General features: G+C 50.9%; 1 protein-coding gene across 3 annotated transcripts in view; it reads right to left on the bottom strand.

Annotated features, from left to right (window-relative positions):
* The window catches only part of ESYT3 (extended synaptotagmin 3), a 46,181-nt gene extending 33,644 nt beyond the window's left edge, over window positions 1-12,537 (bottom strand). For all 3 annotated transcript variants that reach the window (XM_053598902.1, XM_053598903.1, XM_053598904.1), the window contains exon 1: window positions 12,059-12,537. In XM_053598902.1, coding sequence (XP_053454877.1) covers window positions 12,059-12,385 — 327 coding nt within the window. In that variant the 5' untranslated portion in view covers window positions 12,386-12,537. The remainder of the gene's footprint in view (window positions 1-12,058) is intronic.
* Between the last annotated feature and the right edge of the window lie 401 nt (window positions 12,538-12,938).

The raw sequence follows: 12,938 nt of genomic DNA, 5'->3' as shown, positions 1-12,938 counted from the left end.
CAGGTGAGGAAACTAAGGCTCGGGGGGGGGGTACATGGCTTATAATCACCAGCTGTGGATTGTTAGAACTGAGACCCAGACCCAGGTCTGTCTTCCCATAGTCAGTGCTTTTCTCACTCTGCCCCATTCACTCCTCTTAAGAAAACCTTATGTGTCCTTCTATTTCCCTCTTTTATAGAAAGTCTGGCCTGGCAGAAGACTGCCCTTGTGGAGTTTCTGCTGTCATTGGCAGGTCATGCTTCACAGCTTACAAAGGGCATTCCATAACCACTTTCATCTGATACTCCTAATACCCTATAAAGGGCACAGCAAAGATATAATTATACTCATTATACAAATGAGAAGAGGCTCAGAGACTAGTTAAAACTTGCCCAGATTACCCAGGTGACCAGAACCCAGATCTTCTCACCTGTATGTGATTTGAGCTCAACCATCCAATCTTTCTCTCATCAATATCCCCGCCTTCCTCCCCCTGAAATGTCAGCATTTGAAGTCCATTTCTTAGTGTTTTTCTAACCTACTCCTTGTGCATTTAAAATCCCATTGCTCTAAGCCAGCGGTTCTCAACCTGTGGGTCGCAACCCCTTTGTAACAATGAAAATACATCGCGGCATTAGGAAGGTTGAGAACCACTGGTATAAGCCTCAGTTTTCTCATACAATACTGCCAATTTCACAGTTTCTGAGAAAACTAAATGTGTGCAACATACTCGGTGCCCTGGCTCAGAGTCTGTGCTCCAGAAGTAAGTGCTGCTGAAAGTTGTGCAGACCGGGGCGGGGGGTGGTACATGGGGTACACAGTCTGACCACTTTGACCTCAGGTCCCTGCAAGGACAATGTCACTTAGGTGTGTGTCCAGTTCTGCCTGACCCAAAGCCCAGCAAATTCTGAGCTTTATAGAGCCAGAGTCTGCACTTTGAGAGACACCACTGAGAGTGGAGGAGCGAGAATGGGGAAAGGAGAGAACAAAGCGGAAGTGGTTGAGGTGGAAGGAGGACAGTGGTTTCATAGCTTCTGCTGACTGGCCAAAGGATCTGTGACCCAGACAAAGACAGCCACAGGGAGGCTGGGCCCAGTGCCTGCCCAGGTGAAACTTTGCCTGGGCTCACTGTTCCATAGTGAACCCTGGCAAAGGGACCCCATGCAGTCTTGTTCAGAGCCCATGGAGATTTTGATTCAGGAGGACTGGGGCAGGGGACTGAGCACCTGCCCCTTTACCAAGGAAATAAGAAAGCTAAAAAATAAGATGAGTAGCTCACCATCAGACTGAGTCCTAACTCCCCTGCACTTTTCTCTCAATTCCCTGTGAGACCGGGAGGCTCTGGGATGAACTAGGAGGTGACACCCCACACCACCCGGAAATGTAAAGAGACAGACTCTGCAGGGATTCTTGGACTTTGTGCACAAAAATGCCACGTGGGGAGCTTGTTAAAAATGAAGATTCTTAGCTTGGCACCGTGGCTTATGCCTATAATCCTAGCACTCTGGGAGGCTGAGGAAGGAGGATAGCTTGAGGTCAGGAGTTCAAGACCAGCCTGAGCAAGAGTGAGACCCTGCCTCTACTAAAAATAGAAGACTTAGCCAGGCATGGTGATGTGTGCCTGCCCATAGTCCTAGCTACTAGGGAGGCTGAGGCAGGAGTTTGAGGCTGCAGTGAACTATGATAACACCACTTTAGCCCAGGTGACAGAATGAGATTCTGTCCAAGAAAATGCAGTCAGGGCCCATGGAGAATTTGATTCAGGAGGACTGGGGCAGGGGACTGGGCACCTGCACCTTCACCAAGCTCCTAGGTGGTTCTGAGCTTGGTGGAGGGCACAGAAGAACAGACAGAGCCCCCGAGCCTGGAGGGCCTGCTCAGGCCCTAGAAAAAGGTGGATCTTCCGTCCCCAGGCATTCCTGACTATGCCTCAAAATCACAGCAGCAGTCTCCAGCTGTCCTCTTGGGAGAATACTGCTGGGTCACCAAATTCTCAACAGCAGCCTATGGACCTGAATTCCTTCACAAGGGAACTCTTCCACAAAGAAGAGAGGAGGCAAGAGCTAGAGGGCAAAAAGCAATTAGCATAGTTTTTCCCTTGCTCTGGGAACTTCTCTTCCCCTAAAAGCCGAGCTCCCCTGTAGCCAGGACCTCAGAAGAGCAGGGTTCTGGTCCTAACTCTCTTTAGCCTCAGGTTTCTCACAGATTCACTGATTAGTAAGAGAGGCTGTTCATTCCTGTTCTGCGCAGACTCACAATCAAACAGGACAATGGACATGAACCTATTTCTAAATGGTTTAATGTGGGACACAAATTCAGTGTTCTCGCCATCTTCATCCTCATAGAAACAGGTACACTGTCCCGACTGATATATTGTAGGCAGGAATATTTCCGTGGGCAGGCCCAGAACATTGACAAAACACCCAGGCACGTGATCAAGTGGCCAGGATCTCAGATCTCTGCTGTTTTCCCGGCACAACCCTCAGAGAAGTCTCAGTAGTACATGACCCCCACCCCATGTCTCCCTGAACTAACATGCCTTCTGATGCTGAGGGTGCTCCAGCCAGAGCCTTCCAGGCAAAATGAGCTAATATTTTAATGACAGTGTTTTTCGACATTGTCAAGGGAGTGGTGGTAATGAGAGTTTAGAGGGGTGATGCACAAAGCCAACTCAAGTCTAAGTCAGAATCCCAAGCTAGCAAAGTCCACCAAAGAGGCTCACAGCAATACTCCATCTTTAGGTGGTGACATCTGTGCTTTATTTCTTAAATCTTTTAGGAACATGATTCCAAGTAGTGAGGAAATGGAGCCAGAGTAATGGCTGCCTCCATCAGGGCCAAGGCCTTGGTGGGGCCCACACAGATTGGTCTGGGGTTGGGGTAAGAGGCCCTGGAAGGAGCTTTTGGCCCCTCTCAGGAGGCTGGGGAATAGGAGGCTTCACTTGAAGGAGCTCCCTGTCATAAGGTGACTTCTGCCAACTCCCTCTCGCTACTGCTCCTGTCATGGGAGCAGCCCAGGCCAGACACAGAGACGCAGAGACACGCATGGATACAGACATGGGGAAACAGACCCAGACACACACTCACACAGACATACACACACTCAGAACCATACAGACACATCCACAGAGTCACACATACGAACACACACTCTTTCCTAAAAAAGCCTGTGGCTCTTCCCTGCCCCAAAGGACATCCTTAATACATACACAGCCCCCACAACCACTTCACCATGCCCCGTGCTCAGACAGGAGAGGAGACCCACTCACTCTGGGAGTCCTACCGAACTGCCCTACAGGAGGCCAGCGGACTGGGGTCCTGCCTTCCTGAGACCAGCCACTGCTCTGTGGGGGCCCAGTCAGTGGTTTCCACTTTTCTAGGAAAATGGTCTCTCAGTGTCATTCACTTTTCTCCTGGTGCACGGCATTTTGTCCCTTTTCCTCCTCTCTTCCCGGGAGGCAAACATTTAACCATGAAAACTGCTTTTAAATGTGCCCACTCTTCTGCTTTAAATTACCCTGCTAAAAGTGCTATAAGGGGAATAATTGCTTGGCCAAAATGAAATTCTAACACCAGCCTGCAGTGCACAGGCTCCTTAGCAACACACCTAGTTGGCAGACAGGCCGGAATCAGCTGCGCCCAGCAGAACTGAACAGATCAAACTCCTCAGCAGTCATCAGTGACCAGAGCCCGGGTGCCCAGAAGTCTGACAGCCTCTGCTGAGGGAAAAGGGCTCAGAGCAGAGGGGATGGCCCTGCGTTGTCCACAGAGGGGACCTAAGTGGTAAGGTGCAGGAGAGTTCCTTAATCTAGTTAGGCCTGGTAAGGGCTGAAGTTAAAAACCTTATCCTCTTGCTTAGCAAACTAATAAAGGTTAGTGCCTGGAATCCTAGCACTCTGGGAGGCTGAGGCTAGTGGATTGCTTGAGCTCAGGAGTTGGAGAGCAGCCTGAGCAAGAGTGAGATCCTGATCTCTCCTAAAAATAGAAAACTAGCCAGGCGTTGTGACAAGCACCTGTAGTCCCAACTACTTGAGAGGCTGAGGCAAGAGGATCTCTCGAGCCCAAGAGTTTAAGGTTGCTGTGAGCTATGATGCTACAGCACTCTACTCTGGGTGACGGAGTGAGACTTTGTCTCAAAAAAAAAGATAATATTGATAAGGCCACAGTTAAGTGGGCAAAAGTGTCTTTAAAATGTCCATGAGCTTTGATATATCGGTTTAACTATCTAGCAATAGTATACTAAGGAAATTGAGAAATGGGAGACTTAGATTTATATAGCAGACATTCATTGTAATGTTCATTAAACAGATTTTTATTGAGTATTTACTATGTACTAGGCACTGGGCTAGGAACTAAGGGTACCCAGATGTACAAAAAAGGGGCTTTACCTTCAAAGAACATTCAGTCTGGAAGACAGACAAAATAAGTAGGTGCTTCCAAACCACAGTGCAGTCCATAAAAAAAGAAAAAACCCTGGAGGCTGAGGGTTCTGTGGGAACCTGAGGAGAAGGGTGAAGGAGGAGGTTGTGGGGGAGCGCCTAAGCTTGGACTTGAAGGATGAGTCACCAGATCTGACCAGCAGATTAGAGGGGAAATCCCAGATAGATATAGGAAATACCACTCCCCTCAGCTAGCCACACTAATAGAACTTGGAAATAAATGAAATAATAAATGTTAGAGAAATGGTTATGCAACTTAGGTATATTCATATTAAGGATGCCATAGTCCTTAAACACGTTTTTGGAGAATGTTTGTAATACAATGTTAAGGACATGAAAAATAAGAAGTAAAAGGGGGAGGAAGGAATAAGTTTCTAGAAATTGTTTTCATTTACATTCTATATAAAGAAAGTACACCCAAATATGTATAACAATGCATCTCCAGGTGGAGGCATTATAAATGCTTATTCAAATTTTAACATTTAGGCCTTTCTACAGTGGGAATACATTTACTTTTATAACCAGAAAAACCAGATTTGTCACCAGTTTATAAGTAGTTATGTTTTTAAAAAAAGTAAATACACAATTGGCAAAGAATGGACTGGATGATTCCAGGATTTTGAAACATCTGGAGTGTGTTGCAAAAAAAAAAAAAAAATTTGCTTTGACCCTTTAATAGATCCCAATGAGGCAGAAAAACAGCTTAAATCCCTCTTCAGTCTTTGCAGAAAAGGAAGAGGAGGAAAAAGGAAGTCACTGGCATCAAGCATACCTGAGCACTTGTGTCCTGCAAGCTCTAGCTCCCAGAGATTTAGAAATCCCTGAACTCTGCTGGGAGGAGGACTCTCAACAGAGGAGGGAGAGAGGGAGGAGGAGGAAGCCTGGCCAGGTTCAAGGCCCCACTCTCCTATGAAGCTGGGCTGGCCCTCACAGGTCCTTGGGGGGCAGTTTATACCTCTCAGAGGTTCCCCCCAACTCACTGGGGACACTCCCACGGAAGTGCTACCTGTGCCTGCTACCAAGGCTCAGGGCCATGGGACAGAAGCCAGTGAATAGCCAGAGAGAGGGCTACAGCTGAGGATGCCAGGACTGTCCCCACGCTTGGCCCCAATCCTCTCCCACATGTGACCCCCTAATTACTCAGGTACCTGGCTTGCAGAAAAGCTTGCCCTCAGGCGGCGCCTGTGGCTCAGTGAGTAGGGCTCCGGTCCCATATGCCGGAGGTGGCAGGTTCAAACCCAGCCCCGGCCAAAAACCACAAAAAAAAAAAAAAAAAGAAAAGCTTGCCCTAGACACTCCTGTCCAAGGAAGATTCAGCCCTTTGTAAGTGGAGCAATGGGCAATCTCATGTTTAGCTCACATACTTGCGGTCCCAAGATCTAATCACCCTCTGATGAGGTGATGAACTCAACTGACCAAACCTGTGGAACACTGCAGGCCAAGCGCTCTCATCCACCACCACAGCCTGCAGCACTGCAGTGCCTCCTCCATGAAGGCTTCCTGGACCGCTTCCTGCCTGGTGAGAGCCCCTCTCCCATGTTTCCTCAGCACGTTGGAAGGCCCCTCACAGGACTGATCACATCATATCAGAAAAGGCTGTTTTTGTGGGTCTGAATCCCCATGTAGCTCATGGGTTCCTCAAGGGCAGGGGCCATGTGTCACATTTGTGGCCCTTCCTGCAGCACTGGGCCTGTCACACTGCAAGCCCTTGATAAATGTTTACTGACTGTGTACAGAAGTGAATGCAGAGATGCCTAACATACCTGCATTGGGCTTGGAGGAAAGAAGGCCATATTTTGTCATTCGTATTGCCCAATCCTAGCTGTTGGGGATAATAAGTTCATGAACCACCATCAAGACGTGGGGCAGAAGCCCAAGGGGCATGACTAAAACCTGTCTGCCTCTTTCTCCCTGAGGACAAGGCCTGATTCCAAGCCCATCTGAATAAATTTATAGGGTCACAAGGACCTCAGGGGTAAGAAGTCCCCCAAATTCCGAGTAGCCCCCAACCTAATGTTTAAAACTTGGCTCCATGGCACTAGCTCCAAGGATTAAGCTTTATGATATCATCTGAGAATGCCAGGCCAGTTCAGAGCTGTCACTGCATTTACTTCCTCGAATTAACAGACCTATCAGTATAGGACAGACCATAGAGTGTCTGGGTCCTACAGTAGTTGCTGCTGCACCCACAGAAAGAACATCAAATTTCAGCACCAGGAACACACAGCACTCAGCCCCTGGTTGTCTCCTGAATGGCTGGTGGTGAGGTCTGGAGGGGACAAGTCCCAGGGCTGCCACTGCAAGCTTCAGGGTGCCCATCGCTCTATGGGAATGGTTCACCTGTCCTTGGTGCTCACCTCCATGACATCCCCAGAGCACACCCAGTTAAAAGAGGGCAAGCAGGAAAGGCTGGAGAATGGGGTGTTCTGGGTGTGTAGCCCCAGAGAAGAGCTCACTTGGGGCTGGCTAATGATGGCAGGCTCCTACCACTAAAAAGACCTACAGCAACTCCCAAAACTTTATTTTCAGAGAAAAATCAGAGATTGAGAGAGGGAAGGAAATCTTCCCAAGATCCCATGGTGAATAAGTCTCAGACTGCAAGCCCATACCTCCCCTCTCCCCTGCATCACATCAGACCCCTCCCCAGAAGACACACAGGGTTAATTGTCCCTAACAACGCTGCCAGCTGGTGGGAAAGCAAGCCTGGCTAGACACCACAGACAGGCAGAATGCCAAGTCTCCTGATGCCTTTCTCCTCTCTCCCCTGCCTCAGGCCATTTTTCTACTACCACTGGCTCTCATCCTCCTGAGCACATCCAACCTGACCTGGAGCCAGGTGACGCTTTCACCACATTTCCCTCTTCGCACTAGCCCAGTCATGGCAGGGGGGAAATAACTATCTGATAAACCAGTCATCCAACTGGTGCACTGACAACTCAGTAACTGGAAACTGCATTGATCAGTGAAGGGCTGGTCCAGGGGTGGAGGCTGCTGAGCTTCAAACAGGGGCCCATGCCATGGGAGGTGGTCAGGGGAGAGAAGCAGCAAAGCTCACCTCAAGAAGGGCTTTCAGGAGCTCAGAGCACAGCAAAGGGTGGGCTCTGGAGACTGGAAGTTCTAGTACACACTGCAGCTGGGATTCTGAGGGCCCCGGGAGCCAGCCCCAGGGTGGAGGTTTGCTGAAGTGCTCTGTGCACCCCTCCTGCTCACACTGCTTCTCCGCAACCGTTCAGCACCCAGAAAGACACTGGACCCCGAGTCGTCAGTGTCGCATTAATTAGAGTTAGAGGCCTGGACATCTGAGGAGCATGAAGTGACAGCCCCCAATGAGTGTTTACTTGTGTCTGTCTCTATACGAGCAGGTTCGCAAACATTCAACTCATCACAACCAGCTATAGAGATGGGCCTTAGTGGTATACCTGGGCCTACAGCTAAATGAGTGATGTCATAGGCTTCCTGCTTGTCACTGCGCTGCACCATAGTCCCTGCCCCTGAAAAGGGCAGCTGATTGAGGCGGCTCTTAATTCCTCCAAAGCTACATCTGAACACCGTGTCGGAGGCCATCCTGACACAAGTGTGCAGCTGCTCCTCTGTTCCAGGCAGGGACCACCGCCTCCTCCATGTGGTCAGGCCACATTGGCCAGGGGTCCTCAAACTTTTTAAACAGGGGGCCAGTTCACTGTCCCTCAGACTGTTGGAGGGCCGGACTATAGTTTAAAAAAAAACAAAACTATGAACGAATTCCTATGCACACTGCACATATCTTATTTTGAAGTAAAAAAACAAAACAGGAACAAATACAATCACACACCCGCATGTGGCCTGCGGGCTGCAGTTTGAGGACCTCTGGGCAAGATAAAGGGGATCCACTGCTTTGGTCTTAATGGACACTTTTAAGCCTAAGAATTTGTCCTTCAAGTTATGTCACCCATTAAAGGGAACCTAGAGGAGGGGCAGGGCTGCCCGCAGTTGGACTAGAAATCAGACATCAGCGCAGAGATGGCTTTAAAAGGCCATTCATCACAACCTCTTTTTACAGGTTGGAAAACCAAGGTTCAGCGAGGGACAGCAATTTCTATTCACCAGGAGGCAGCAGCTTGCAGCCATGTGTTGAGGAGTTTAAGATCAGGACAGACAGACATGCACGAATGAGGACTGATTACAACAGCCATGGCCTGGCAGGGGACAGTGATGGCACCTCCACTCCAGCTCTACCTAGCCTTGGCCTCCATCCCTTCAAGCGAACTTGGAGCAAATTAGAAAAAGGTGCCCTTCCCACCAGCACACAGCTGGACAAGCAGCAGGTGGCCTGGACAGTCATCCCCACTCACTAGGGGCTCGTGCACGGGGACAACGTGCACAACTGTGCAAGGCAGGCCAGGATATGGCAGCCGCATAGGAGGCCCTCAAATGCTTGACTTTTCTTCATTTCCCCATTATTGGTCTGCTCTCTGTTAACTTAAAAAATATTTCTTAATACCAAAGGATATCACAAGCCCCTTCTTCCATGTAAAAAAAAATTCAGTTCTCAAAGGAGGGACGGCAGGCTAAAAGACCAGCAGGTAATGATGAAGACATCCATTCATCCATGCTCCAAAATCTTGGGCAAGGGTCGTGCTGCCTTTTGTCTTTGGTTTCTTTGCCTTCATGAACAGCATGTTCCCAGGGAGGCAGAGAGGAAGGGGACAAGTGTTTGATCAAGTAGGCTTCAGGTTTTCCACACCATCCCTGGGCTTGGTAACTTTCATGAGGTGAGTTAAAAAGCCCACACTTGCATCTAGTTATATGCTATTCACAGGTGTTCACACAGGTAACCAAATCCCCCAGACCTGCCTCTCATTCTGGAATCCCAATTAGATCAATGGTGTGGCATCCAGGTCCCTGGGTCCCTCCTGCACTCCCACTCTGGAGGCCACCAGGCATCTAGAGTCCTTTCCAGTCCCACACATCTTTCACCACCACCACCCCATGTCAATGCCCCTGCCAGATCTGAGTCTTGGCCCAAATCATTTCCCCCGCTGATCTTTCTCTTCCAGCCTTGTCCCTCCATGCTGCTTTCTAAAGGGCCTTTCAAAACCTTGCACAGGTTCCTTGAAGTCTTCAGAATCGGGGCCAACCTCCATCAAGCCTGTTTTGGCTTGGGCCTGTCAGTGCTCACTCACACAGGGGCCATGCCATGCCTCCCCACTGTGCCCACAAGCCTCCCTCAGACTGAAAATGCCCTTTGCACCACCAGTGCCTCAATCTAACTGGTCATCCAGGTCAGCCAGGGGAGTCTGGAGAATGCAGGCTGAGGCCAATGCCCTTCACAGGACCCTGCCAAGGAGGCAAGAGGCTGTGGTTTGGGAACTCTGATATGGACACCAGGTAGGATATCCTTTACTCCAGGCCTTCAAGCTGAGTAGACCCTGTTCAGACTCCTATCTCCAACTTCCCCAGGACCTCTATGGCAATTACCTGTCATCCTCTGCCTTCCACCTAAGACTGCCCTCTTGGTAGGAGAGACAGCATCACCTTCCTCTGTGTATCCTTCACCAAGCTGAGTCAGGCATGGGGTACAGGTTATGGGGTGAAAACCCAGAAGATGACTTCTTGTGTTCAGGCTGAGCTCCCTGTTAGCTAGGTCCATTTTGCTTCTGGGGTCCCTTTCCCCAAAGAACATAAAACTGTTTCTACGGTTGGGGGGCAGGGTTTCTATGCCCCTACAGGAACTGATTCTTGACCCAATCTCAGAAACACTGCCTTTATGTGTAGATAACTGACTAGAAGCTTCCCTAATACAAGGAGGGGGAAGAAAAAGAGGATGAGGTTTGGTCACCATGGGGGTCACAACAGAGGTCTGACAGGCAACCTAGGCTCCCTCAACAGTGAACAGGGGTGTGGTAGGTCAGGCATGTTCTGTGGGTCCACACCTTTCAGAATGACAAGCCCTCATGGAGCAACCAGGATGGGAAGGTCTGGGGGAGTCAGGACCCATCTGCTATCCCTATGGCTGCTATCGTAGGAAACTGGTCACTATGGTTTTTTATTCTACCCTATGGATAAGTCTTTGGCCCCCTCATCCTCAATACATCTAAACCTACTTATAAGGCATTACTTTTAAGCCTTACTGTATATTTAATATTAGTAAGTGTAATGGGCTGAACTGTGTGCCCACTCCCAATTCATATACTGAAGTGCTAATCCTCAGTATCTCAGAATGAGGGTCTTTAAAAACGTAATTAAGGTCATTGTGGCTGGGCTGTAATCCTCCATGACTGGTGTGCTTATCTGATGAAATTAGGATGCAGACACACTCAGAGAAGGAAGACCATGTGAAGACAGGGAGGAGAGCGGCACCCACAGCACAGTGGGTAGGGCACTGGCCACATACACCAAGGCTGGCAGGTCCAAACCCAGCCCAGGCCTGCTAAAACAACAATGATAACTGCAACAAAAAAATAGCCAGGCATTGTGGTGGGCACCTGTAGTCCCAGCTACTGGGGAGGCTGAGGCAAGAGAATCACTTAAGCCCGAGAGTTGAAGGTTACTGTGAGCTACGATGCCAGAGCACTCTACCCAGGGTGACAGCTTGAGACTCTGTCTCAAAAAAAAAAAAAAAAAAAAAGACAGGGAGGAGAGGGCCATCTTTATCCAACCCTGCCAACACTTGGATCTTGGACCTCTGGACCCCAGAAGTGAGAGGGAACAATGTTATTTTGGCCACTCGGCCTGTCATACTTGGTTATGGCAGCCTGAGCAGGCTGATATAGTAAGGCTTAACTTCACTTTTGTTAAAATAAATGGGCCTTTCTAACATTTTCTTCTCACACCCTGTCGTAAGGAACTTATGGCCCTGCTGTATTTTAAAGCACAGGCCGCAGGCTAGAGAAAATCTGGACACCCCTCCCCTCGTGGGCCTGAGTGGATCTGGAAGAAATCTGAGAAGTCAGACCCCCCAGTTCCAGAGGGACAGTAAGAACCAACCTTTGGGCTGAACACCTCTCTAGCCCCAGTTTCCCATACTCACCTAATCATTGCCTCAGCTGCCTTGGCCCCACACTGGGAGTTGTACCATGGGGCTCTGAATTCTGTTTTGTTAACTGAGCCAGGCGATTCTCAGGACCATAAGCATTTGAGAAACCGCAGTCCAGGCCATTCCACACCAGGAGATGGGCGTGTAGCTATAGCATGCGTGCGGAGAGGCCTGGGCTGCTGGCCTCCCACCTGCAGCCCCGCCCCACTCCCGCGGTCCCTGCCTCAGCTGGAGGCTGCTGGGGTCCTCCCTGATCTCATCCATCTACATTTTGTGCCCCGCGTTCGTTCTTTTAAACAACATGCGTATGGAAGAAATGTCTTCTGTTTCCCTCGTGAATAACTTTGCCCTTCTGATTTTCCTGGGTGTGGCCCACCCGTGACTTTTCGCTCAGGCTCTGAGCACTTCCCTGAAGCTCAAGTTCCCCGCGCCCACCGCAGCCGGACCAGAGGTGCGGATGCGGTGAAGGACCCCGCGGCGATGGCACCGCCGCCGCCCGCAGGGTCTGTGTGCCGTCCCGCTGGGAAACTGGGCGTGCGCGCCCCAGATCCCAGGCTACCTACAGGTTCCTTCCAAACCTCGAAAGGCATCTACTCCACCTTCGACCCCCGCCCAGCTCAGCTCACCCAGGCAGGCAGGTGCAGGCCCCGCAGTTCGCGGCTGATGAACTGGCGTTCGTTGTCCAGAAATTCGAAAGCGGCCTCCAGGCGTCCGAGCTTCCCGCGGCGGTTCCTGCGCCACCACATCCACAGTAAGGCGCCGATCAGCAGCCAGGTTATGCTGAGCCCAAGATAGCCGGCTAGGTAGACAGGCCCCAGGTAGAATAGCACGCGCGCCACGAAGGTATAGAGCTCGGGCAGCAACTGGCTGGCCAGCCGCAACTCGGGGCCCGGCACGCGCCGGGTTCCCTGAGCGCCGGGGGCACCAGGGGCGCGGGGCTCCCCAGCTTGCATCTCTTGCCCTTCCCAAGAGCTTCACCCGAACTCGGGTCCACGCACTTCTACGCCCAGGCACATCTGTCTTCCAAGCGCAAGGACCGGTCCCTGAGCCACCCTGCCCTGCTGGGACTCGCCGGCTCGGTCTCAGCCCTCCAAGCTCAGGGAGCTCTCGGAGCGCGGCGTCTGGGCGCGCACCGAGCTGCTGGGCTTGGCCCCAGCATAGAACACCAGGCGGAGCCGGCGCTCCGGAAGTCTCCGCCCCCAGGGGCGGGCCCAGGTGCAGGAGGCGGGGCCAGGCTGCCGGCTCTGCCACCCGGGGCTCCAAAGGCGGAAAGCTAACTTGGACACCAGCGCCTGGCGCAGGCGTCAGTGAGTGTGGCGCGATCGCCGCTCGGGTGGACCAAGTGCTGCCACCGGCAGTTTATGATTAACCGAGGCATGTGTACAAGTGGCGTATCCTGGATAAACATCACCTAAAACCTGTTTCCTACACCCAGCCTGCAGTATGCAGTGTAGTCTAGTCTCAGCTGGGCATTGGACGTCCTCCACCGACCGGCTCAGCCGGGAC

Source organism: Nycticebus coucang, chromosome 8 (genome assembly GCF_027406575.1).
Source record: "Nycticebus coucang isolate mNycCou1 chromosome 8, mNycCou1.pri, whole genome shotgun sequence".
NCBI lineage: Eukaryota > Metazoa > Chordata > Mammalia > Primates > Lorisidae > Nycticebus > Nycticebus coucang.
Note: the sequence above shows the minus strand (reverse complement) of the source record. Positions and strands in the feature narration are given on the sequence as shown.